The following is a 27,993-nucleotide window of genomic DNA, read 5'->3' as shown; positions in this document are numbered from 1 at the left end:
GCAGCAGTGCGCGGTCTACTGCGCGCATACTTTGCTAGCGCGTTCACGCACACCAAAAGGTATGTTATGGACGCGCGTTCACGCACAACAGGTATGTTATTGGTCACGCCCCTTCGAGGTAAAGTAGTTTCTCCTGTAAACTTTTTTTCATAACGCCTTTGGATCATTTCAACAGAACCTGAACGTTGTACACTGCGGATAACACACAGAGAAGAATGAGACTTGCGTGTGGATAATAAGCGCAGGACGCGCGACTCGTCTCGTACGGGATTCATTTTTGTTCAAGGAAAAGTAGATTTTTTGGTGTCTTTCTCTTTAACTATTAAGACACCCACTTGCTTCTGGGATGGGGCGAGAGATCCGTGTGTCATTGTGCTTGGCATTACTGTAAGTATTCTCCTCTTGCACAATGTGGTGAAGAAAACAATAATATCTCACATATGCTATGCATAACAAGTTTGTAAGGTAGCCTAATTCAGTTATTAAGGTATTTCAGTCATTCGTTTTCCCCAACCCACTTGATGTTCTGATAAGAACATCAATAGACATCATTTTACCATTATGAGAAACGATTGGCCATATTACTACAGTAGGCTACTGGAGGCTATACTTAATTATTATGACCTTTGGGGAAGGATTTGATGGCTATTCCTTGTATCTTTGTGGAAGTAAGCCAACCTTAACAGTAGGCTACATGAATTGTCCATTTCATAATCACCTTACTGAATGTGTAAATTGTAAGGTAGGCCTATTAGAACAAGTGGGAAATACAGGACACAAAGTGAAAACTATTGCAGAGTGACTTTCTTTTACAGTTTAACATCTTATTGATATTGTTATAATAGAACTGGTATAGTGACTTAATTAACTGCATGGTCAGTCAGTCAGTCAGAGTCAGAGATGCTTGTCCCATTGTTATAACTACATCCCCATTTCCTATGTCATGCCTCCAGGCTCCAACTAGTTCAATATAGTTTGTTCCCTGCTCCACTGACTGTTTTTTTCTTTCTCTCAATTTCATGTCCTTTCAATTCAGTGGGGCTTTATTGGCATGGAAAACATACATGTAATGTATATACTACTATACTATACTATATTGCTAGAGATATGTAAATCAAATATAGTGGCTAACTTATCTTAGAAATAACAACAGTGTGCTTTTGAAAAAATAATAATAGCCCACATGTTTTTCTAGATAAGTAAAAATAATACACTGAAAAATGTTTCAAATGTATTTGAAGGTAGGCGGTGTGTGTTTGCTCTTTTTCCTTTAGATGATGGAGGGAGAAATCCCAGAAGGAAATCCCAGTGCTACCTCGTCTCACTCACTTCCTCCCCAGGCAGAGGCGGTTAGTCCAGCGGATGATTGTATCACAACACCCACAGCCTCTGAGGAGATCGTTCCGCACACAAACGGCATGGGTCAGCCCACCCAGGACCTCCGCCCCTGTCAAGAGGACTCCACAACTCACACCACAGACTACCACCAGAACCAAGAGGACACGACGGCATGCTCTTCCAGTTCCACAGACTCCCTGGCAGAGGAGACTTCCAGTGAATCTATGACTAAAGACACAGAGGCCACAGAGGATCTAAGCCTGCCCCCTCCTAGTGACCAACAGACCCAGGAGGAGGGTCTAGCGGTGCCCACTTCCCCAGCAAAGCACCTGCTGAGCCAACCTCCCCTGCCTGCTCCTGTTACTATTGAGGCGTATTGCAAACAAACACAGCCTCAGCCCCCGTCTTCCCCTGTGCCCAAACTCTGTGGCTACCTGCACAAGCGGGGCGGTCCTCTCAAGGCCTGGAAGGAGCGTTGGTTCACCTACGAGGAGAAGAAGAGCCAGCTGTTCTATTATCGCACGCCACAGGATGTGACCCCACTGGGCAAGATTCAGCTGAGCAGTGCCACCTTCACCTACCCTCTGAAGGGCGAGGATGGAACGTTCCACATACAAACCCCTGAACGCATCTTCATCCTCAAGGTAAGGTGCCTGTGTGTGTGTGTGTGTGTGTGTGTGTGTGTGTGTGTGTGTGTGTGTGTGTGTGTGTGTGTGTGTGTGTGTGTGTGTGTGTGTGTGTGTGTGTGTCTGTGTGTGTGTGTGTGTGTGTGTGTGTGTGTGTGTGTGTGTGTGTGTGTGTGTGTGTGTGTGTGTGTGTGTGTGTGTGTATGCGTGTGTGTGTGTGTGTGTGTGTGTGTGTGTGTGTGTGTGTGTGTGTGTGTGTGTGTGTGTTTGTGACGTGTGCGTGTGCGTGTGCGTGTGTGTCGCGTGCGCTTACCACCACAACCACACAGACACGTGCATGTGTTGTTGCTGGTAGTTAATTACAGGGTCCTAAGTTAACTTTATAGCTCGTCAGTCAATACTGCATTCATATAAAAGGTACGGTAGTATAAATGCAGCCTGTTTGTGTCATGTATCATCTACTATGCATAATAACACATTGTGGAGGTGAATAAAAACAGTGGTCAGAGGAGACTGTAAAGAGAAGGTCCAAATTAAACTAAATTTACTAAATAGAGTTAAAAGTGTCCTAGTTTTTAAACAAAAGCATCATGTTTCATCAGGGCTGTGGAAAAGACATTCAACAAAGTTCTTGAGGGGTTTTCAGGGCCCAGCAAAATTAATAGTTAGGAACCAAATTGACCCTTATGTGTCTGTAACTCTGAGAACCAAAGTACAAATCGAGCCAAATGGACCTGAACACTGATGATAATACTACAGTGTTGCACATTAACCTGCATGCAGAGAAGAGCTCAACAGCCAACAGACTGTTATTGTCCAGGCCATACTTGTGGCATACATCACATCCTGCTAGAGATGAGTTGACTGACCAGTGATTAGAAATAGCTTGTAAGCTCATTGTTTCATGTTTCCACAAGCTTCCACCAAATCATCTGAGTGTTTGATGTGACATTAAAGCTGCACTCTGTAACTGTCATACGACCTGGATTCGAACCCAGGTCTCCTGTGCAAGTGCTGACATTTTTACCACTGGGCTAGTAGAGCCTGCCTGCTGACCTGCTTGACTTAAGCCCTTTGCTCCTCCAGGGTGCATAGGCCGTTGACAAATGTCCTCCTGCTGACCTGCAGATTGGACTAAATAACATTTTGTTCACTAAAGAAAGCACAATTACTTTCTTACTGATATACATACTTACTTACTACCATCCAATATACAGGAAACCAAAAACGAATAATAGAATAACAGGCCAACAATATAATGGAAAAACAACAGAATAGACAAATTGGCTATGTTTATTTTCACCATCTGAACTATTTGTGCTCTGCAGTCTGCAAACAAATGGTTTCTCAACAGTTAAATATCTGTTATTGTACTGTTACTGTATTGAACCATGTTATACTATATCAACACTTCCAGATAGCTCTCCTCTCCTCTATTCTCCTCTCCTCTCCTCTCCTCTCCTCTCCTCTCCTCTCCTCTCCTCTCCTCTCCTCTCCTCCAGGCAGTAAACCAGGAGGCAATGATGTACTGGTTGCAGCAGCTGCAGCTGAAGAGATGGCAGCACAGAGACCAGCTGTCTGGTGGCTCTTCCTCCTGCCCTGACATCAGCTGGCCTGGTGAGAGCCGTGTCCTTCTCTATTTTCAATGCATTATTTTGCTTAAAGGGGTATTTCACTTTAAAATACTGCTGGGGTCATTTTAACTCTGGCTTTTGTGTGCACCCCAGACAGTCTTTAAGTTGTTATTAAATACCTTAATGGCATATTCGACCCGTAGGCTGCTGATATTGAAACGTGACTGAAGTTGGACATTGTTTTGTTGGGGGGTGACAGCTACTGTATCTCTTTATTTAAAGCATAGAATCTGATTTTTTGTATCCATCCTAAACGTTACGTAACTACAGCCCAAAGTTAGAAATTACAGCAGTACTTCACTTTGATGGGACACTAATCACATGGAAATTATGATAAATCAGAAGGTTACACCCATGTTTACACCCCTCCAGTTTGTTTGTGTGTGTAATTTCTTCCTGTCTGCCTCCATCCCATGCCCATAGCAGAATCACTCAGCCACATACAGGAAGTGGGTAGCCAAGCAGAGTGAAAGGCCCCTAGAAAGACTTGGGAAATACCTAAAGTGTTTGGTTAGTAGTCAGGGAGCGGCAGGGAATGACAAACCATATTCTGACTCACTCACTGTTTGACTCTTTAGGGTCTGGGTCAAGTCTAGTAAATATTGATATCACGATATCACATCATTGCCATGGAGAGGTAGAGTGACTAGAAGACTTCCAATCCGAAAATGCAGTGTAATAGGTTGAGGGAGAAAAAATGATCCCCTGAATCATTGAATACCTAAAAAAATATAAAGGATTTGGTGTGTAACAATGTTTCTGTTTCATCAACCAGCTACCAGTGTTACTTTTTAAATGGCACTTATTTTATTTTGGAACAAAAGTCTTTGTTATCATGGTGAGCAAGCACAGTGGTTAATTATGATTACTGTATGTAGATGGAAGGGGGGTGAACATGCACACATGACCAGATGCTTTCAGCGAGTGGTTACACATTACTTTCAGCTGTATGAATGAGTGAGGTGACGTGTTTCATGGTTTCTCCCGTGCTATTTGTGTCTGTCTGGTCTTGTCCAGTAGGCTTGGCTGGAGATAACAAGTGCATGCCTAAATCAGACATGATTTGACACAAAACTAACACACCTTTAACAGTAGCATTCACCAACTCAGCAAGCCCAATTTGTTTTTGTTTTTTGCATCAATTTAGCATTCTGATGATATTAGAATACATTTGATATCTGATGAACAACCATTTTATATCCCACTGTCTCAGTTAAATATTTCACATAATCTTACAAATAGTGTTAGTTAGATGGTTCTTGGTGGAGCTAACTAAGGACTCTTGGGACTCAGTATACCCAAATTGCCACAGATATGGCAGGAATATATAGCTGAATGGCCAGATCAGTACAATTCTCATGAAAGCAGGGTTAAGAATTTACTTCAGGCTGAACCTTTGGAGTGAATAACAGAGGCTGCTTCTACTTAAGTTGTATGCGGGTCCAGGGGAGGCTGAGCAGGTTTGAGGCTGCGGAGGCGAAACAGAACTGTTCCAGTGCTCCTCTGGCATTTTAAATCCAAGTCAGCTGACATCTGGATGATCAGCTGGCAGGCGTCTCTGCAATCCATTGCATTGTTTTCTGTTATAACAATGAATCTCTTCATAAGGTAGCTCCTCGACACTATTATTGGCAGTTCTGTTACAGTAGCTCATTGTTATTCAGGTAACTACATTATAGGGTTTGTTTGGATAAGACAAATGGCAAGGTTTTGGATTTACTGGATACTAACTATGCTGTAGTTCAGGGGTTTTCAATAGGTGGTCCGTGAAGGTATTGCATTGGTCCCTGACCATGTTGCAAAATGTATTTTTTCTTCTTGTTCCACGGAACAGTGCATATTTATCGCAGAAGAGATCAACGCTGGAGCAACACGGACATTTTAAGCCTTTTATTATTTAGGTGCAAGTATACATTGACTGACGTTTCGGTCTCAGATGACTCTGAGGAAGGTCGAAAGACCGAAACGTCAGTCAATATATACTTGCACCTAAATAATAAAAGGCTTAAAATGACCGTGTTGCTCGAGCGTTGATCTCTTCTGCATCTGTTGTCCCTACCCCTGTGACGCACCGGACTGGCCGTTTAAGGCAACGGTAGAATCCCTTTGTTCTCAAGTGCATATTATCGACTTGGTGACCTCTGATGACATGTAAATGTTGTCAGTTACTGGGAAGTCGGAGGTCAAGAAATTCCAGAGAAAAGGGAGAATTTCAAGAAGGGTAAGTGTACCGGATTGCCTGATGGAGTCATCATTATTAGGAATAATAATATTATTATTCCATGGACTACGCAGACACATGATTATATTATAATCACGTGTCTGTGTAGTCCTGGACCAACAGTGGTCCCCAGGTTGATTCTTAGTCAGGGTGGTGGTCCCTGGTTCACAATCAGTTGAAAACCCCCGCTGTAGTTGACAGGTGCAAACTAGAAATTGCGTGCTTGCTTACAAACGATCACAATAATGATTCATTTAAAAAAAAAATGATGTTGCTCTTCTCTCAGAAGGGCAAATCTGAATTTAAATAACAATAGTTCATGGTAAATACTAAATAGTAATATGTGGTAATTGCAACAATTACTGAGATGGAGCTCGGAACAGGAAGTGATATGAATAGATAATCTTTGATCGTTTTCTGCTCCACCAAAGACCACAGCCATTTACCAGAAATGCTGGGCCTGGTGGCATGATGGCATCTCAGAATCAGATTTCTCCTCAGTGGCAGTAATCATTCATCTCCTTAAAGTTATTGAGGGAGTACAGAGGGATCTACAATCAAAGATTACTGTCATAATATCCGTTTATCATTTGGTTTTGTTTCAAATAAATAAAGCAAAGCCCCCCATTTGCTGTGCTTATGTTTTGGTAATAACTAGTCACTAACTGTACCAGCTGAGAAAGTTAAGTAGTACCTCTCTTATTTTTTAAAGTGAAAAGCTTAAGCTCCACTGTTTGACTTAAAATGTGTCCTTGTGATCATGTAAATCTCCCCATTTGAAGTGGATTTACATGAAATCAATAAAGGGTCAATATTTCACTATAGAGGAGATTGATCATGTGTTAAATTGGTCATTCATTTGTTCATGGTAGAGAAGAATGAAGGACTCCTGCATACTATCTGCTTCACTTGGAGATACAAATATTTATTAGGTACGCTACGCATACCTTCTTAAGTTCGGTAGTGTGTGGGAGACCTTTCCTCTGCATAAGTTGGCCCCGTGGTCTTCTCCGGCACACCTGTCGATCTGTAGGTGTGCAAAGGTTCTGCTCTTTCATGATAGAGAACCAATTCCACCCCCTCCAGTCCACACACATAGCCCACAGACTCCTCCATATTATAGTTTATTTAAACAGTCAGTGTTTAGGCTCCAATGACACCTGCAGGAAGTGGCCTAAACGGACAGGAAGTTTTGTACAGCCTGACACCAGGGTGGGGACTAAATATAGCTACTGTCACGTCATAGTGTGGACAGACACTCATTAGGACTGTTGGATTAGATTTTCTTTTTTTACTGATTTTATTTTGTTATCCTTTATTTAACTAGGGTAAATCACATTGAGATTTCCATCTTTTTTAAACCGGCCCCTGTGACATTTGTCAGCAGTGCCCTGCTTTACACTCACAATAATTAACATTTCCTAACCACAGTCCTAGACTACCGGCCAATGAGCAGCTCCACTGGAGGGTGCCTTGCTCAAGGCCATTGCTGCATTTATTACTTATTATCAGTGTTGTTATTAGAGTAATTAGATCAACCTAAGTAGAGACATTAGAGATATTTCCTTTTTTCAAGGAATGTGTATTGTTATTACTTCAAAATGATAAATGGTGTATTTATATAACGCCTTTTTCCCAAAGCACTTTACAATGTGCATTACATTCACACATATTCACACACCGACAGTGGACGAAACAATGCAAGGCACCAACCTTCTCATCGGGAGTAGCTAGGGATTGTGTCTTGCTCAAGGACACTTCGACACTAACCTAGGGGGAGTGGGGGATCTAACTGGTACCTTACGATTCCCGAGTAGCCGCGCTACTTCTTAGCTACTGCTGCCCCATACTCTGACTCAGACTGGTTCAGGAGGTATAGTATTTTGTTCTTGTTCTGACTTGCCCCCACACTGTGCCAGCATTGGAAGAACAGTTCATCTGCATAGTTCGTCTACCACTGGGTTAGGTTCCTCTACAGTTGGTGTCATTACGAAAGTCTTTCTTCATTTTAGTCCGTATGAGCCCTCCAACTTACTTTCATTCTGACCTACCTACGTGAATGAGTTGGAAAGCTTCTTAGTTTAGCGTACGTGTGTATTGCTACACATAAATGGATGTATAGCTGTACAAGGATAAATATGTGAATATCCTTGCATAATAATCCCCTTTGAAGTCTGTTATTTCAGGTCTGTTAGGTACTGTATGGCCTCCCATCCACATTCAAGGCGTTTGTTCTATCCCATCCTCTAACATTCGTAGGTTTTAAAGGTCAATGGTTAGTTGAATGTCTTATTTGACCAAATTGTGGCTGCACTTTAACAGTTTCTCTATATTATTATAATGTATTTCTAGATCTATTTAGGTTCTTGTTCAGATATGACTGACTGTCCAACTATTAGATAATTAAAGAAAGTTCTATGTAATTTATTCTCTGTATGTATTAGTGTTCATATCACGTTGATACATGGTTAGGTTTTCATTATACAGCTGTTCTCAGATCGGTATTGACAGATACATAATGGAATCGGTATCAGTATACTAGCACTAAAGTGCTACTACTACCGTGCACTGAGCTGTCACTATGAGAGCCAAAGCAGGATTACTGCAGATGGTTTGGTAAAATTCACAGATGAGGATACACTAGAGTTCATCCAGGCACAAAGGAAACAAAACACAGAGCGGAAAGCAGTGACCTTTAATGGCTAACGGAATAGCTGCATACCAACCAAGGCGAGGCACACCAGCAACACCTTCCATGTTCTGAGCCAACTCTCCCCACTCTGATGGAAAATTCCAGCATGCTTAATTTTCATAACTTTTACTCATATAATTTTAGCTGGCAAGCAGGGTTGAGCTGTAGGGGGTACGGGGGGGTACGGCGTACCCTTAGTTCTGACACTGTGGGAGCTGGGGGCGCGCGTGCACGCACCGTCAGCGGCGGTCTTTAACGCCTTAAAGTTTAAAAACAATAGCCTCTCAAGGTTCGCGCCGTCAGTGGCGAGCCGTTCTCAATAGCGTCTACCTGGCTGCTTTGCAACATTAGGCTACTCGAGAAAAGACACGGACTTGAATTGAATGTGTTACATTCCTCTCACAATGACAGACAACAGTCTCTGCACTGCAAGGTGTGAAGGGGATCGCTTAGCAGAGGACCCAGTTCTCTGAGACAAGACAAAGACAAGTTGTCTGATTATTTTAAGTAGGCCTACTTATGTGTGGGTGAGTCTATGTAAAGGGCTTTTATATAAAATTAAAAGGAAAATAAAATAATTAATTTGAAACAACAAATTAACAATGCAACAATACAACAAAATAATAATACATATGATTACATTAATAATCACATGTTGAATACAGTATTTCAACTAGCACTGAGCTGAGTGGCTATGTGCGCGCGCGTCAAATACAGTACCCTTAGTTCAAAAATCCACAGCTCACCACTGCTGGCAAGCATAGACCTGACCTCAGTCTGGAGAGTATGATGTAGGCAGTAGGACTCGACATGATGTCAGCCTCATTGTGTTTCAGAGGAAGCTCTGAGCTCATGCTCAACACCCTTCACTAGCCTTTGTGCAACCTCGACCATCGGAGCATGGCTCACTTACAACTCTACTTCCTGTTCTGCAGATAACTTCCTGCCCACAGTGAAGACCCCTTTGGGCCTGGTGGGAGAGGAGGCGGCCAGCCGGCCAGCTCCGTCTCAACGTACCCCGCTGGCCAACATGTCCATTAAACACCCACTTATCGAGATCCAGTGAGTCGACTGTCCGATTTTACGTATCAGACCTGACTGCTTATCACAGATAAAAAGTGTTAAACCGAGACATTCCGCCTACATGGTGCCTGTCTGATTGCTTTTAAATGGTGCTACATTTAGTTGTGTAAGGTAATGTTTATTTGGATAGTGTTGGCACACAGTGCAATAATAAGACTAAGGGTATTGGGCACATTAATAATCTACTAATCTACTAATTTTTAACTTCATATCAGGCATTCATTCCAAAAACATTAGCCAGATTTCTGCTGCAGCAAGGAATTGATAATGTTGCAACATCAGTTTTATTACTGGCAAGCTCAGGCTGGCACTGTTTGGATTTTGTTAAGTTTTTAAGGGCAGCATGTCTTTGGGTTTGTGTGTGTGTGTGTATGCGTGCCTGCGTCTAACTGTGTATGTTGTTACCTGTACAGGAACTCAGTCCACAGTCTTCGTTCCAAGAGAAACTCTCAGGAGGTGAGTCAGAGTGTGTTCCATGTAGAAGCTCCTCCGTGGACTCCAACCAGCCCTACACCAACCATCACCCTCACTGGTATGTCACCTACAGTACAGTACCACTAACCTCACACATGTATTGTATTACTATACTTGTGAGGACATCGTCATTTTAGGGAGGCATTGAAAATAGCCAAGAAATTGCAAAAAAATAGCAGGTCTACAAGCTAACCTATACTTCAGAAGGGCCCTGTATGAGGGTCTAAGGCTCAGGGGACAAAATATTTACTTGGTTGGTTAAGTTTAACCACTTAAACCCTATATAAGCCATTTTACGCCCAGGTGTCCCCAAGTTGTTTATAATCCTTTTTTCCCTGTACACTAAATCTCTTTGCCAAATGTTTGCATGTGCCCAGAATAGGGATGCTAGGGTTACTGTCTACAAAGACAACAGTAATGCAACAACATCCATTTAACATAATACATCGCCATATGAGAATTCAAAAACAAAACAAAAACATCCAGAAACGCATGTACATACACATCAGATGCCCAGTCAACCAATGAACTCCTCCCTGTTGCCAGCCCCATCGACTCCCGTTGAAACTCTGAACCACACCACTCCTGTCCTTTTGGCTGACCCAGCAAGCCAACACCCAGTAACGGACGGCAGTCAGTCCCCATCACTGTTCAGGTCCCAGCGGAGCAGGAGGAAGAAGAGTTGTAGTTCTGCCACCATGCCCATCGTCCGCAGGGACACTTCCGGGGCCACAGACAGGATGTCCCGCCTCCAACAAGAAAAACACATGCTGACAGAAGAGGTTAAAGCTCAGAAGGTACAAAAGGATTGTTAATTAATGGGTTTAATGATTGAAGGATTAGATTGTTTATGGTCTGGTGTTAATAAAAAGCATTGCTTAAAGGGATATTTCACTTTCAAAACAATATTTGGTCATTTTATCGTCTACTCAGGCTTTTGGAAGCACCCCGGACAGTTTTTAAGTTGCTCGATTCAGTATTTAGATATTTGATATTCATTTCATCAGAGGGCGTGGGGGCGTGTCTGATAACATGTATATCAAATATCTAAATACTGAATCGAGCAACTTAAGAACTGTCCGGGGTGTTCACAAAAGCCTAAGAAGATGATAAAATGACCCAAAATGTATTTGAAAGTGAATATCCCTTTAATCGGATTCCCACTATATCCATCTTTGTCAAAATGGGTCTTGAAAACGACAGAAAAACCAATCATCTTTGGTCAAAGGCATGCATTGCACAATTCTCGGAGAGTGTATTTCAGCAAAACAAATTCCTTTACTGTATTAGAGAAAAGAAATCCTAAGGTTCCTACAGGAGCCCTAATCATCCCTGCCTTCATCTTCTCTGTCTCTTTCAGGAGCTTGTTTGGCTCCTACACAAGGCCCTGGAGGCGGCCCAGCTAGAGAAGCGAACGTGTGCAGATTTCCAGGCGGCCAAGGGAGAACAGGAGCGCCTGGAATTGCTACGGCATCGGGAGCGCCAGGCTGCCGACTTGCGCAGCAAACTGGAGGAGCTGAAGATGGAGGGGGAGGGGCTGAGGCAGAGCCTAACCCAGAGAGACGCGCATGTGGCCGAACTGCAGGAGAACATCAGGCTGACGATGGAGAAAAACCACGCCAAGCAGGAGGTGAGGAGGAGAGACTAAGATGCGATATGTACAGCTCAGAACTTGGTGTGGCTCCAGACCTGAACCTTGAATTCTTTCAACATGTACTTCATTGTGTTTCAAATTCTGCATATTGAGTTAACGGTTCTCATGATTAAGGAAATTGCAATCCTATAGCGTCAGGGAGTACAACTGTATGGCTGCTTACATTGGTAAATGCTACATTGAGCTTTTGTCCTGCATTTTCCCAGGTGATAATGAAGCTGTCGGAGCAGGTGACTGCCTGTATGGCCGAACCCAGACGGACCCTCACGTCCGCCAATGGCCTGGGGAGGCAGACCTTCAGACAGTTCCAAGAGGAAATCGAGAACCTTAAGGTAAGCTGTCCTATCTCCAAGTATCAGTGGTTTTGAAAACTAGATCCAGCTGATGATGAGATGATGAGACAAAACACAGAGAGACAAACTGAGCTGTCAGTCTTGCAGAGTGTCTTCATTGGCACAAAGATATACTTCTGAACTCATGGACTTTGTAAGCCATGATAGAGACTGCAGAAGCTGGATAGAAGATGATTACATTTTATATACGGTAGCATCACAATTAGTAGACACTGCTGATGATGCTGATGATGATGACAATGTTCTTTCATTTTTCTCCCACTTCCACAGGACGACATCGAGGCTTATAAGATTCAGAACAAATTCCTAAACTCTGAGATCTTTCAGTTGACAAAACTGTGGAGGAACAGCTCTGAACAAGAGAAAAGCCTCATGGTGAAGGTGGGTCTCCCTTGGATAAATGAGAGTTCCAGGCTTAGTGGGTGGCAGAAGCCTTGAGTAAAATGAGTGGATGTTTTTAATTGCGGCTCAACATCTACTGTACCCTCTTAACTTTGTCTTTAAATAGGAGCAGCCTTATTGATGCTATGTCGTTTTTCACTGCTCTTGTTTGTTTTGATTATGTATTATTTATTATTAAATGGATCTTCTTCTTTTTACAATTTATTACACCCATGGCCAACCCAGCAGAGCGGGAGCATTGTAATCACCTGTTTGTCTGCCATAGCACTGTCTGAATGCATTTCTAGTTTTTCTATTTGGATGAATAAGATGGGAGCAAATATTTACAAGAGATCAGGTTTTCTTCTAGCTTATTCTTGCTGACTGTGTACTACCCTGGACAACAGCACAGTTTTCCCCATGCAGGTTTCTTACTAACATGATGTATTTGTGAGTTGTTCTCGTCTATAATTATAGTCTTTGCAAGGTTACGTAATACATTAACATTATGCTGTTTTATTGCATCAAGCGTCTTCTGCTTCCTTCTCATGTTCTGTTGCAGTATTGATGATCCATTTGGTATACTTTAGGATAGACCCAAGCTATATCCAGGGAGCTAGAGGAGTCACTTTATAAGTATTACAAACTATGACCCAGTGAACCACATTGAGAACATCATTGTCAATTAGACAATAGGCCTCCCCGCGCAGGCCTGATCTGGTCCCACCTGTTTGCCTCAATAAAGAATACAATGCTAAGGGGAGTGGACTGTGTCGAGGAATTCTGTATCAATCAGGATTTGTTGAGGCAAACGGAGGTAGGGACACTTTGCTTTATAAGATAGAAGTTTATTACATGAGCTCATGGGAGAAGTAACATTATGCAACAAAGTGCTTCGGGTTTAAGTAGTTAAACACTAGGGAGCAGTGCATATACAAAGATAAGTTCTTGTTCATAGGGCCAAGCTGTACTCAAAATAATAAATACCATGCATGTGCCATGGTGTTTTGTGATATTTAGATGGACAGAACATATCATAAGGCCAAAGGTAAACAACATACTAACAATAAAAGGAATAATTCTACCTTGCTCCCGCAACTGCTTTTTCTCACATTGAAAAACTATGTATATATCCCTCTTATTGGCTACAGTGTGCATTTGTGGAAGCCAGTAATTGTCAGATCGAGAGTCGCTATCTGGGCGTTCTACGGAAGCTACAGGAGAATAAAGCTCTGGATCCGGGGCAGCAGGAGGCTGTCAAGAAGTTAATTGAGGATGCACTGCAAGGAGACCTGAAAGGTGCCGTCAAACTCAAACCAGTCAGGTAACACCAAATAGTCCTCAAAACTCTAGACTCTATATTCTGATCTCTACGCTGTGAGATGTGTGTGTTTTACTGTGTAGGACCATACAGTGCAGCACTGTACAGGATGGTGTAAGAATGGATCATTTTTACACTCTCAGGGGCAAATACACAAGAATGCATTTTGGCCACTGATAGCACCATGGATTGCGCATCACTTGCCAGTTGCCACTGCTATCTGCCCTGCCTCAAGGTCTGATTCACGAAATATATTGCGCTAATGATATATATCAGAGTGCAAACACACCCATTACGTTTTGCAGCTGAGTGGAATTTGCCTTTCTTTTGTGTCTGATTGCAATTATCCACTTCCCACACACATGTGTGTGTTGTCACTGCTGTTGTATCCTACTGACTCACCTGCCAGTGAGGAGCCCCCACCGGGAGGACGTAGACTAGAGCATCCGTCCTGCTCCTCCCGCCCACCACTCCCTGCTGACAGGTGCCGCCCCAGGAGTACTTGGATTGACAAATATCTCCCCCGAACACGGGCCAATTGTGTTCGTATAGACGCTCGACAAAGCCGGGTGCACCACGGTGGATTTGAAGTGAACCCCCAGCCTCCATGGCGGTGGGCAGGCACTTCACCACTGCGCCACCCGAGCACCCGAATTTGGACTATTTCTGAACGACAGTGTTGTCAGAGTGCTCAAGTTGGGCCGGTAATCACAAGTACAGACAACCAGTTCTGCTGACTTTTGCCCACCTGAGCACCCGTATAATTACGTACTGCCACTTACTGTTGAATCAAGCTACGCACGTTGGGAAGCACGTCATTTCCCAGCGCTTTCAAGGCTACCTGCAGCCACCTTGACTGGGGAAAACCCGCAAAATTATGGATTTTATTTGGACCAAACTGTCATCTGAGTTTAAACACAGTGATTAACCGCTGCATATGAGGCCAAAAAGCCTCACTAGACAATGAGTGGGGAGCGTTGATAAACGGAGCAGCCCACACATTCAACCTCATTCAAAAAAGTGTATTTCTTTTATTTTATAATTTGAATTAGTTATTTGAACATGTGGGATGGTGTTACACTGTCGCTCACGTGACTTCTACTTGGAATGGTCATTCTTTGTGCAAGAATATAGTGGTAGTGAGTGCCAAACCTATAATGAACAAAAATGAGTTTCAATGTGTACTATTAGACCACCAGGCTTCTTCTGATTATTCTTCTGATTATAATCATATAACAGCGCCATGGGCACAATCGCTCTGATAAAATGAGAATTCCAGATTGTATTGTCTATACAAGGAAATAGATAAATCTAATGTCCCTTTAGCAGTTGAATGGATATAGTTATAACAGCAGAAACTCAGAAAATACTGTATACTGACAGATACTGTAGGAAGGAAGGGTCAGACAATATCTTAAACTATTGCTAAACCACTATGGCTGGAAATTTGAACGATACTGTTACAGCATTCCAAGGGAAGGAAAGAAGCAAGAAAGTCAGTCAGCCAGTCTATGAACCGAAGCAATCAATCAGTCAATCTATTATGTTATCAGTTGTTCTCAAAAAGGGGTTCAAACATCTTGAAGCATTTTAACAACACAAATCTTGTATCGGGGTCCACTCCCTGGCACAAAATACTTTCAGATGGGGTTGGCGACCAAATACTTAACCCATTAAGACCTAATGTGGATTCTATTAATGTCCTCTAAATGCCAAACAGTTTTCTGAAACACTTATGTTGCTATAATATCAGTGGTTCTCAAACTTTGTCATATCAAGGACCCCCAAGATTATATGTATTTGGCCATGGACCCACCATCGCAAAATATTTAGTTCCAGGGACCCCCAGAAGCAAAGATTTGATTACAAATGTTCGCTTAAAAATATAAGATTTGCAAAAATGTTCATGATTTTTCAAAAAATAGCCAAAGTATAAAATAATGGTTAAAGTGGTTAAAACCTAAAATGACAGATGCTACGATGATGTACCAATTACCTCTCCTCAGTCCAACTTCATAGCATTCTCTTCACTTATAGCCCGGAGGCTTATTCTCCGCAATTGGAAATCCGATAAACCACCAACGTTCACGAGTTGGGTCAAGGATGTGCTGTCCTTTATACCATTAGAAAAGCTCAGGTACAACAGATACACGTCTTGCCAAAAATGTATAAAGGCCTTGTCCCCTTTTATTGAATTCACCCTTTCTCTATCTTTTTCTACAACTACTGGAAGTGATACTGTACTTTGACTGAATAAGTGTTTTTCCTATCATGACGTATGTCTCTTTTTGTGCTCAGGGACCATGATGAGTATGGCTTCAAGATTATTCCAGACTACGAGGTGGAGGATATGAAGCTACTGGCTAAGATCCAGGCTCTGGAGATCCGCTCTCACAACCTGCTGCATCAGGTCTTTACTCTTGGGTTTTTGCCTTGTGAGCTTGTGGGCAATTCTTTTTGCTATTTTACAAACATTTTGAAAGAGAAAGTGATTAAATCTGTCTTCGGGTTTTCAAACTATTTAACCAATGAAAGGTATTAACAAGAGCTCGTGACGAAATAATAACTACATTGGAACATTTTCAACTGATTGTCCATTGTGTGGTGTTGAGCTTGCAGTTAACCTTATTTCCTTGTGACCCCAGGAGGCTGGAGACAGGCCACTGCTGGGTCGCTGGGCACAGTACCTCGCTGGTCGCCCCGAAGACGACCTCTGTCCCTCGCCAGAACTCAAGAATCTGCTCCGATGTGGAGTCCCGCGAGAGTACCGGCAGCAGGTATGGCGCTGGATGGTACGAACGCGGACAAGACTGATAAGGGAACACCACCCTCATCGCTATGAACAGGTAACAAGGATCGCGTGCTTAGGGAACAGACTGGTAAATACATACAGTAGTACATGGATATTCAACTGGCGGCCCGCGGGCCAATTGCGGCCCACAGGGACCTTTCTTGTGGCCCCTTGAGCAATTAGTCGATTTTCAATTAATAAAAAAAAATGTTTTGGTGGTTAGTGAAAGTTACAGGTATGGTGTGTTGCGATATGAAATGTGAAAAATGATTGTGTGAATGTGAAAATTATTCCATAATAGTACTTGGCACGAGGGCTGGAAACTACCGGGCATCCCTTATTTCCAAGAAAAATAAGGGCTGTCAAAGCGACCTCAGCAGTGCTGCAGGCTGATCACCTCCCTGCCAATCTCCATTGACAATTTGTGTAAAAGAAGCCTTCATGCCGAGCATTGAGTGCATAATGAATGAACATACTTTTCACAAGGTTGATATTTTGGTATTATAAATAAAATGTTTGATTGGTCTCTCAATATTTTTGAGATACTGGATATAGGAGATACAGGCTTGAAAAAGTATGTATTATATTTAGATAGCAGATGTATAAACACACAGAGCATGGTTTTGCAACACATTTGTGACATGCCCAGAAGGGGGGGGTTATATTAGATCAAGTGATTTCCAGTAAATTACTCTCTAGACACAAGTCAAAGTGAAAGTTGTCAGCTGTCTGCCTTGTTACTATGACAAAACAAAAACAATGTTCAGTGTTCATTACACAACCTCTGCTTTACAGCAGATCAGGCCATTTCCAGTAAATGACTCTCGGCACAACAAAAAGTCAAAGTATGCAGCTGTTACTTGCACAACACAAAGTATAGGCTAGATACTCCAGGTCAAATATGACTATTAAGTAAAAGTACTGGAGTACTTACTGTACTTAAAATATTTAGGTGTTCAAAAGTAATAGTTTTGCTGTATTACTGTATTGATAATAACTCTCTGAAACCACCTATTGACTGGCTTTTAGAATGCCAAAAATACAATCGAATCAACAAAACAGCATGACCATGTTCTGATACAGCCTTAAATGACAAATAAATATTAACGTAATGGTATTAACTGGTTAAAGATGTCTTGACAGTTACCGGTTAAACGGTTAACCATGAACATTGTTTACATAGGCCTGTGGCCCCCGACCTCAATTAATTTAACAATTTTGGCTCCCTGTCTAATCTAGTTGAATACCCCTGCAGTAGTATCTAGACTAGCCAGGGGTTCAAATGACGTGTTGTGAACTTGCAGATCTGCTATTTTTAAACATTTAGACAATAATGACATGCCCAAAATCGTTACGCCAGGTTGAAAAGTGGATAAACTTACACAATAATTTTATGAACTGAATTTGAATTGAAATTAACTTATTTAAATACATCTCTTTCTCTTTTTTTTCTCTCTGCCTTCCATCACAGTGGGTCTAGCTTACATGCAATTATAACTAATGCCATCCAACCTCTTTGGAAAGAGTCATATCACTACAGCCAGTGTAGTTGTTTCAGTATTTAGAAAGAGAACTTGACGTCACACACCAAAGAAAGTAGTTGCTGAAAACATCTCAAGATGGCGCCACCTGGCCATTAAACTCCATGGACTGGGGTGGAGCCGTTGCTCAGTGAATCAATCAATGCTTAGTGAATCATTTAAAATAGTTTTTGAGGTGGAATCAAAATGCAATATTTAATAACTAACATTCGTAAATAATTGAATTAATAACATGAAAGAATATACTGTCATTCTAGCTTTGTGAGAAGAGTCGCACCGCTTCCCACCCAGCATCAAGACAGATCCAGTTGGACCTTCACCGCACCCTCACAACCAATCAGCGCTTCTCCTCCCCTTCTAGCCCAGTCCTGGAGCAACTCCAGCGTGTCTTATTGGCCTTCTCCTGGCAGAACCCTTCCATTGGATACTGCCAGGGACTAAATAGGTACAACAATAAAACACAGATACAGTACATACCCTAGTTACAGGTACATAAAGTCATCCATACAGTACGTACCTTAATAGATACAGACAACAGTACATAATACAATGCATGCTATATAAACACAAATGGTGATGCGAGTTTTGTGTCAGTAAAAGATGACATTCTGCAGTTTGAAATCCATTCCCCACCCTCTGCATCAGACTTGCTGCTATCGCACTCCTGGTTCTAGAGAGAGAGGAGGATGCCTTCTGGTGCCTGGTAGCAGTGGTGGAATACATCATGCCACAGGACTACTACACCAAAAACCTCATCGCATCCCAGGTCAGGCAGCTACATGCTGATTGGATGAGCAGTGTCCGAAATGAATTATTCAGCACATATGTCAGTTTCATTATATTAGGAGCAGATGTGCAATATCTAACCACTGAGCACTATTAATCTGTTTAACCTAGGCGTCTGGCTTTTAGATGTAGTGTGTTTTTTTTGTGCTTTTTTTTACTAAAATAAGGAAACCTCATTTGAACTGATGCAGGCAGACCAGCGAGTGCTGAAAGACTTCATGACAGACAAGCTGCCCAGGCTCATGGCCCACTTTGAGGAGCATAATATTGATGTTTCCCTCATCACCTTCAACTGGTTCCTGGTCATGTTTGTGGAGAGCCTCCCCAGTGACATCCTGCTCCCTGTGTGGGATGCCTTCCTATTCGAGGGCACTAAGGTATGGTTACTACACAGCCAATCATGTATACACATCACGTACAAGTTTTATCATCCTCTATTGATTCCTGATTGTTTCATTGGCCATCTTCCCTAGTAGTAGCGGTTTGAATGCCAGGTCAGCTACAGAATAGCACTCCTTTGGAGAACCAGGGCCCTATGCTGGTACAGACATACTGATGCGAACTGCACTGCACAGGCGAATCGTCAATTTCGCACAGTGATGAGTTTTTCCTCTCCTGTGTGCTTTTGGTGACTCACCATGTACCAGGAAGGGAAGGAGGGAGGGTTGGCATGGTGGCTCAGTGATTAGCGCTGTTGTCTCACAGCAAGATGGTCCTCCTGAGTATGAATCCCACCTGGGGAAACAAAACAAAACTATCTACATCAGTTGTGTGTGTGTTTTCAGCTCAGATACGCTTGATAGTAAGTTCTAACTTCAGTTAAAGGAAAGAAAAACATGCTATTTGGTTTGTTATTTCAACAACAGCACCTACTGTACAGTACCACACCCAGTTATAATCATTTATATCCAACCCATCTCGCCACAGTGCCATTGTAATGACATACTCCATAGGCAGGATACATGCGAAACGGTTGATATTAAATCCAGGCTGAGGTACATCTTCAAGCATGCTGTAGTCAAGTAAAAAATTTAGTTTGACAACAAAAGTCAGATATAGAATAAACTACAGACAGATTCTACAAACTAGATTCTCACACGAAGGAAGAGAAATCAATACTGCCTGAGGCATAGCTGCAGGAAGTCGTTTTTACCAGCCCCCCGTGGATGAGATTTAAAGGCGCCCGTTTGACACACGCCATCCATGTTTTAAACCCTGATGAATGACTTGGCTGTTGTTCTATTCTAACGCATGTTGACTTTTTAATTGACAGGCAATAACAATACATTATTCTCTCTCTCCCTCTGGTGTAGGCAGCAAAAAGAAAGACACATTTAAGATTGTAACCTTTGATTGACTGATAAACAAAATTAATTGACACAAGGAATTAATTATCAGGCATAGCAGATTACACAGAATGTTAATGAGTACAAGGGTGTAGTTAATACTCAGGAGCCAAATTCCAATACCCAAATCTCTGCTGACTTGCTCACTCCACACTCACTTCAATTCACCACACTCAGTCCACCACCTTAACCCGGAAATAGTTTGTGTCCCAAATGGTAATTTGCTTTTGGAGGAGCCGAGACCGGAGAGCGAGTGGGCTCTCCAAGCCGCTTGGAGCATCAAACAGCGAGTGTACATAAGGGGGAATGTGGATATCTGTAGCGGTCATGACAGTTGTGGGACCTCTAGCAGTCTGTTGCCATGGTGCTGACTGTGCTTCACGCTGGGTGGTGCCTGCTTTCCCAAAACACAGGCCCTCAGTGTTTGCTCAAAGATGCTTCAGCAGAGCAGACACTCGAGTAAATTGGCTATTTTCACTAATTTAGAAAATCTCTGAATTTGTTTTTACATTTTTGGGGAAATGTAAATTTCAATACAACAATGCATTGATATAAAAACAAAATGTATTTTTGAATACCTGAGTATTTACTTGAGCATATACTATGTCCACCACTGCCTACTGCCCATGACTGACGCAATGTCCTCTGTCTTTCTTCAGGTGATCTTCCGCTATGCTCTTGCCCTCTTCAAGTACAAAGAGGAAGCTATTTTAAAGATCCATGACAGTGTTGAGATCTACCAGTACCTTCGCTTTTTCACCAAGACTATCACTGATGGCAGGTAAGGGCCTACCTGAGCTCACCTCAGTCCAGTGTTTTCAAAGTGCGGAGCTAGTGTACATGAAGTGTAGGCTCAACCACTCTTCACGTCTCCTGCACATCACGTGTACACGTTTTTTCCTTCTCCCGTGATGTATCCATGGTCCTCCTCTACATGTGGCCAAACAAACACTGCTTGAAACCCGAAACCATGCTGAAAACACTGCATTTAATCCTCTCCTCCTCGCAGGGGCGGGGCTTAGCCGTGAGTGGAGGACGCGAGGAGAGTGAGCGAGTGTGAAAGTTTGGGGTATTGGAATTCAGCTTAAGAGTTTTCTGAACTTATGTTGCCATCCACAAGTTTCCAGTGTCCCATGAGCCCTTGCGTGCATTTTGGGCATCACTTCCTGTTGTCACTCATTCCATTCCACACAGCTGATTCAAATTAATGATCAATGGCTCTTGACACTTGCTATTTAGCTGTAGTCTAACTCCTGTCCTGTGTTTCATTCTGACTGGCTGCTGGACAGAGAGAAGACTATAAGCCTGTATTTGGCCCAAAACAAAAAATGTCATAATTGGGATTACCGGCTTGCCCCTCCCAACGCCCCCGAAGGTGAACAAAAGGACTAATTCCAATAATCCCTTCGTTTTTGGTCCAAATGAAAAAAAAAAGGAAATCCCCTTTAATGTAACAGAGAATTAAAGAGTCTATAGATCCACTTAGTGTTCATGTCTGCAAGGACAAAAGCTGCCACATTCTCCAGATCTTCGGTCAAATACATGTAGGTGAAAGAAACAGGCATAGGTCATAGTTAGGTCATTGGTCCTGGTTGACATTGAACAATGCTGAAATAAGAAATAAACCCTAATAACTACCTTTACGTATACATTAATTTGAATCATTTCTTTAGGACTTCTGCAGATTCAAATTGTTATCCTGTTGGCCATCAAATACCTCTTTTTCTTTTTTTGTGTTTTTTAAAATGTATTTATTTTCACAGGAAGCTGACAAACATCGCCTTCAACGATGTGAACCCATTCCGTGGCAGGCTGCTGAGGAACAGGCGTGCAGCACACCTGGAGCGCCTCCAGGTAGAGCTCCAAGCCCTGGAGGAGCAGCAGAGGGAGTTTGTGACAGAGAGTGCTGAGCGCAAAGACAAAGACTTGGACACTATGGTCAGTGAGGATGATGACGAGCTGTAGTGTTATGCAAAGCCACCCTGGAGAGGGATTGTAAAATATCTAATTTGCATCAACAGACAGTATAAGGTTACACAATCCATCTGGTGTTTAACAGTGTCCCTCCATTAATAACCGAAGCGGATTTAACAGACCAAATGAATAAAGCATCATAGCTTTCATTTGGATTTTATTAACTATCTATTTCATAGAAAGAGCAAGTGTCCTGTTGAAGTGTATTGGAACAAGGCACTCCTGCTCAGTGCTTTTAACCACCTGCTGTCCCTGTTTTGGGTATCGGTATATAACTCAGACGGCGCTGAGTAGGCTCAAGCGAACGTTGCAATGTTCAGCAACGTTCGCCCCAGCGAAATGGGGCATAAGTGGTTAAGACACTCTGCCAAAGCATGCCAAGAGTGTCACACTAAATCACTGAAATCGAAACCTGACAATGTAGATTAGCCAATGACATTATTGTTAATAGCACTGACCTGTATCCATACAGTATGGCGTTGTCTTCTTATTGTTGTCATTTGATCACTATTCGGAATTTGACCACAATTTAGTTTTGTACAGTTGTTTAATAAAAAAAGATGGCTAAACAGTGTATTTCTTCTTTCCACGTGAAACCCTAAATGTCTTCGTTAGCATCCCTAACATACATACAATAGCTTCCTATAAGCTACTGTAATGACCTACAGTATCTATTGGCACACATTTACACACAATGTTTAACTGTTAAAAAAATTAATAGACAGATAATAAAATATAGCTGCAAGAAGCAATTATATGGGCAAAGTGAGTTCTTTTTCTATTATTTATATATATAAATTCAAGCTATTATTATTACCCGTCTATAACGTCAGTACTATGACGTCATATTGATGACATCAGGGTACTCCATACCCTGCTGCTCCGATATCTGAGGACTACTGTCCCTGATTCGCCCCCTGTTGATAGTCCAATTTAACTTGAGGATGAAATAAACGAAAAAAACAATACGGGATCCAATTACAGCATGGCTCCCATGTAGCTCTCTGGCTCTTCATGATGATGATGACATATTGACGTTAGTCTTACTCAAATATGGATACACGGCAGAACGTCTGTGGGATATTCTACATAAAGTTTTCTTGATGATTTGATTTGTAGCAAGGCCATTGTGTTGTATAGGTCAAACTACTGTAGCTCTTACCACCCACACCGTAATGACAATAAAGGTGCATCCACTCAGCTTTTATAATTGACTGATAATGGTTACTGCACGGGTACTGCCTTTGAATGTTGGCCATCGCTCACGAAAGACAGGCACTGCACTAGTGCTGAATAAACAACTAAACTAGGCCTAATCACTATGGCAACATGCTCCAAATGGTTGGTGATGTCACGTGTTGCGTGACGTGTCTTAAATGTCCTTTATAAGGGGTCACACAGCAAACAGGTGAGTAGATAATGTAGGTGAGAAATTAGAAATATAATAATTTTACGATCAACGTATACTAACTATAATGTCATTTGATAAAGCACCAAAACGGGGACTGATTACTGTCCATGAGAATGTCATTTGGTCCGACGAGGTCAGAAAAGAGCAAAGATGGAACACAATCCACAGAAATTTCAATCATGAATTAAATGAAATAGGTCGCAGTTCAGATAGACCAAAAAAAGGGCCCGCGGAGGACGACGACCCTGAATTGACGGAAGTCATCGACAGGGCTCATCGCAAGGACCCTACACAAGATTACACCCACACAGAGTGTGAGAGTCAGGAGATCGGATGGATATCCACCACACCACTGATGGAATCAGTCATGGACCGCACTGACTGGAGACTGAACTACCCCAGATACTACTCGGACATCACCACTCTTATGGAGACAGCTGGTGCCTGGCCGCAACTAAAAAAAATCAATTTGCGCGAGAAGGGTGTTTTGCGTTGGAAGTGACCACTCTGCTCACGTGGACCTCGAGAGTGTTGGGAAAGCTGCTTTAAAAATGTAGCTAGCTGCGTAGATTAGTTCTAGTCGGCAAGCGATACCACTTCGTAAAGCACTTTTGTTGTTCCTTTGCCAACCCAGACCCAGGGCTTTTTTTCAATTGCATAGATCAGTTTATTATGTTTGAAAAGGATCACACAACGATAGTCGCCACACTACGACACAGTCGCAGCACGAAAGAAACACGTCTGTTTACTTCCGCCATTCACACACATACAGACAGAGCCAATGAATTCAATACCACTCACCCAGTCATGATCCAATGAGTGAAACAATATCGAACAATGCTAGGCATGACACAATGATTGCAGCACGATAGACAGTCTTAACTCAACGTATCACTGATGACCCAGTGTGCATACATACCGCAGGTCTTTTTTATTGCATTTTTTTTGAGTGAGTAAGCATCTGAATACAATACATTAAATTAAAAAATATATATTTGCATCACCACCCACCCAAGGTTTTTATTTTAGAGACATAATAGAACAATGCTCACTACACACCCGTACAGGCTGCCCCACACAGATAAATGACAAACAACACAGTTCCTGTCAGCAAGCAACAATGTTATACTAATTAGCACTTCTGCTTTTTTGTTTTCCCAAGCCAGACCGAGGTATTTTTATTTAATTTTATTGTGTAGATCACTTATTGTAGGTATTTACTACTTAAAGCACTAATGTTTTCCCCCCCAACCTACACCCAGGGCTTATTTATTATTATTGCGTAGATCAATTCTTGCTGGCAAGTGACGCTGTTGTCTACTACTTTTTTTCTCCATCTTTTTTTTCTTATTCAACCCAGACCCAGAGCTTTTTTTTTATTGTAAGGATCGATTCTTGTCAGCAAGGCAACACCAGTGTACTTAGCACTTCTGTTTTATTTTTTCCCCCCAAACATACCCAGGGCTTTTTATTTATTTGTATTTATTTATTTTTCTTCCATTTCATTTTTTATTTATTATTCAGAGTGCTTTACTGTAGGCCTATGTAGTAGTACCCAAATATATTGATAATATTAAAACACCATAACAAATGTGCTTACCATCCAGTGACCTAATGGTACGTTTAGTTCCTTTTTTTGCCTCTCCCTAATTTGCTAAGGAAGCAGGTGGTGTTACTGGGGATTGACAGCGGCACGTCACAAAGTTGAGTTCGGCTCAGCTTTTTTTAGATTTATTTTGTCTGTTTGTCTATCTAAAAGCATCAATAACACACAATTAGACAGTGTAGAAATGCTTTGTAACAACAACAAAGATCTGTAATTTATTTAGGCATAAACAAAAGCCATCAACAAGGAAACAACTTGGTTATTTACCCATGAGGGAAGATAGTTGGCTAAAGCTAATGTATTAGTGGTGATGTAAGAGCACATCACGTGACACATACGTACTCAAGGTGATTTTAATTAGCTTTTTAGCGGTGCCAACCGCTCTATATCTGACTTTGTCTGTGTGTCCGTGTGTCCGGGTGTCCGTGTGTCTGTCCGGGTGTGTGTCTGTCCAATAATCAAATATTGATGACAACATCAATACGGGGCTCATCAAAGGCACCGCTTCCTTCACACAGGGTGGGATTTTTTGTATATATTTCTAATACTAGTATACTCCACCACATGTCATAGGCAGATATTGTACTTTTTTTACTACATTTATTTGACAGCCTTAGTTACTAATTACCTAGAAAATTTAACTCACATAACTGACAGATTATAGATTATTAGTGGACCCCCACAAACTGACACATCTAATCACTGTCAGCTAACATAGTCACAACATCCAATTCAACATAGGTTCAAGATAATATACAGACATTTGGCATGATATGATTTAGTAGTCATGACACTTAGCCTACCATTTGTACTTAACTTGAACAGTTGAACTTCATCCACATCCATGACAATCCCAAAGAGTTTTTTTTGCCATTTGCCATCATTCAGCAAGCCTGAAAACCAGACGAATCTGCCAGAGGGAATGTATACTATAATTACCTCTGCCATTTCAAAGGCTGGGGATGGAGGAGCTCCGAAGCAGAGATTTCCTGATTTGTTCCTCCATGAGAGTGGGGCCAGTTGTAAATAATAAAATGTTATCTGCCAGATGTCTGTAGCTTTGTTTGGTTTTCAGGCTAGATGAGTACCTCCTCAATGTAGCTGGTCCTCATAAAAATGTCAATTCTCTGCATTGAAAAGTGTTAAACAAAATAAAATCTGGATTTAGAGTCACATGACATGATCAGCTTTTTTTCAGCTTGTGCTTTCAGCACATTGACTCCAAATGTGGGCATGGTCAGCAAATCAGAACCCAGTTGACTTTCATTATAACATTTTAATTAAATAAATAATATAAAACATAATTATCTACTGGTAGCGTGCACAAGAAAGTTTTGCAATCAGTCAAGCAGTTTATGAGATTGGCCCCAGATACGCAAGCACAGAACCTCTGTGCTTGCGGGGGGGTCCGTAGCCAAATACAACATAGGCATTTTGGGAACCACTGTCAAAGAGCAATATTCAAGATTTACTTCCTTGGCCTACTGGCTAGAAATATGGCAATTTGGAGATTAGCCCCGACACACACAAACAGACAGACTCGCCATGTACTTTTGCCTAATGGAAAACCGAAGAGGGCAAGTAGAGTCGAGTCAAGTCAAGCTGATCCAGTTCTATGAAGTGAGAAAGAAACATAAATTAAAAGGGGAAAAAAAAAGCCTGGGTCTGGGCTGGGTGGAAAAAGGAAAAAACGAAATCCCCGAAGTGTGCTATTTTCTTAGATTCTTTCTAGAAGCATGGAATAATTAGGACAGAGGCCTTTAATGTGTAGGCTACAACAGTGAAAATAATGTATCTTTTCGGCAAGCAACACTGTCATGTGATAGATTAAGCTTTTGGGGGTTTGGATCCACACTGTATCGCTCACCATCCTGCCTGCCTCTGGACTGTCTCTGAGGAAACTGGATGGAAACTTTCAGAAGACTTCTGCTCAATATCCATGTGAGCAGAGTGGTCACTTCAAACACCTTTCTGCTGGGTGACATAAGCTTCGAGGCGCCAGTCAGGTACCAGGCATCTCCATGAGTTTGGTGATCTCTGTGATCTGTCTGGGAAGTTGAGTCTTCTGTCACCATTAGTGGTGTGGATATCCTTCCTATCTCCAGACTCTCTGTCTGTGGGTGGGTGGGTGGGTGCAGATTTTTTATTTTATTTTTATGTCTTTATTTAGAGAGGGATAGGGAAAGTTGGCTGACAGGAAATGGGGAGAGCGATGGGGGGGGGGGGGGTGACACGCAGCAAAGGTCGTCGGGAACCGGAGTCGAACCTGCAACATGCTGTCATTGCAGCCTAGGGTGCCTGGACTGTCACGCTACGGCCAAGGCCAGGGTGGATGTCGTCAATGTAGGCAGGGTCAGCTAGACTTAGCTGACCCTGCCTACATTGATGAAATCCACTGGGCTCATCTGGAGCCTAATAAGAAATAGACTGAGAGAACAAGCTCAATCGATGGTCTTGAAGGGCGGATTCCAACACCGCTTCCTATTGCTTCACCAATCTATGTCCCCGCCTCCCCTCCCCCCCCGGGTCTGTGCACGGAGCACGCTGACGTCACCAAATTTAGAGCGACGCCCCTCTGCACTCTGATTGGTTAGGAGATAACAAGCTCCAAAGACCATTGTTCCTGCATCGTTCGCCCAGCCTTTTTTTCTTTTGTAACCAAAAAAAATGCATTGGTTTCCGAGGCTAAATAAGAAATGACTCTAGCTCTAGACTCCAGCTGCTAGAGTCTAAAGTGAATGGCGGTCGAATGAGGCTGAAA

At 42.2% G+C, this 27,993-nt stretch overlaps 2 protein-coding genes across 4 annotated transcripts; both read left to right on the top strand.

The window, feature by feature from the left end:
• Window positions 1–39: 39 nt before the first annotated feature.
• tbc1d2 (TBC1 domain family, member 2) lies at window positions 40–22,785 on the top strand. Of its 3 annotated transcripts, none has more exons than XM_084041638.1 (18): window positions 40–387; window positions 1,037–1,066; window positions 1,275–1,982; window positions 3,467–3,581; window positions 9,447–9,573; window positions 10,008–10,126; window positions 10,675–10,865; window positions 11,429–11,698; window positions 11,929–12,054; window positions 12,346–12,456; window positions 13,608–13,780; window positions 16,076–16,187; window positions 16,423–16,623; window positions 18,367–18,554; window positions 18,755–18,875; window positions 19,087–19,272; window positions 20,901–21,022; window positions 22,005–22,785. In XM_084041638.1, exons 2-18 carry the CDS (start codon window positions 1,052–1,054, stop codon window positions 22,204–22,206), a joined length of 3,087 nt encoding a protein of 1,028 aa, XP_083897764.1. In that variant the 5' UTR covers window positions 40–387; window positions 1,037–1,051; the 3' UTR covers window positions 22,207–22,785. The 3 variants fall into 3 exon arrangements, with proteins under 3 accessions (XP_083897764.1, XP_083897762.1, XP_083897763.1); XM_084041636.1 differs by having other exon boundaries at window positions 42–387; window positions 10,615–10,865; XM_084041637.1 differs by lacking the exon at window positions 1,037–1,066 and having other exon boundaries at window positions 42–387; window positions 10,615–10,865; window positions 22,005–22,784.
• Window positions 22,786–23,690: 905 nt separating this feature from the next.
• Window positions 23,691–24,128, top strand: LOC311033967 (cilia- and flagella-associated protein 144-like; the record flags this gene model as incomplete). The annotated part of the gene is made up of 1 exon (XM_084041705.1): window positions 23,691–24,128. The coding sequence occupies one exon, from the start codon at window positions 23,691–23,693 to the stop codon at window positions 24,126–24,128; it is 438 nt and encodes a 145-aa protein (XP_083897831.1).
• Window positions 24,129–27,993: the final 3,865 nt, after the last annotated feature.

Source organism: Gymnoscopelus microlampas (genome assembly GCF_963454915.1).
Source record: "Gymnoscopelus microlampas genome assembly, chromosome: 18".
Classification (NCBI taxonomy): Eukaryota; Metazoa; Chordata; class Actinopteri; order Myctophiformes; family Myctophidae; genus Gymnoscopelus; species Gymnoscopelus microlampas.
The sequence above is the reverse complement of the archived record's forward strand: the minus strand, read 5'-3'. Positions and strand labels throughout refer to the sequence as shown.

Bases quoted from the DNA above. Each gene is read 5' to 3' on its own strand.
- tbc1d2 (XM_084041636.1), top strand. The intron at 10,127-10,614 runs GTATGTCACCTA...CCCTGTTGCCAG, and splicing joins ACCAACCATCACCCTCACTG to CCCCATCGACTCCCGTTGAA. The intron at 19,273-20,900 runs GTATGGTTACTA...GTCTTTCTTCAG, and splicing joins TCCTATTCGAGGGCACTAAG to GTGATCTTCCGCTATGCTCT.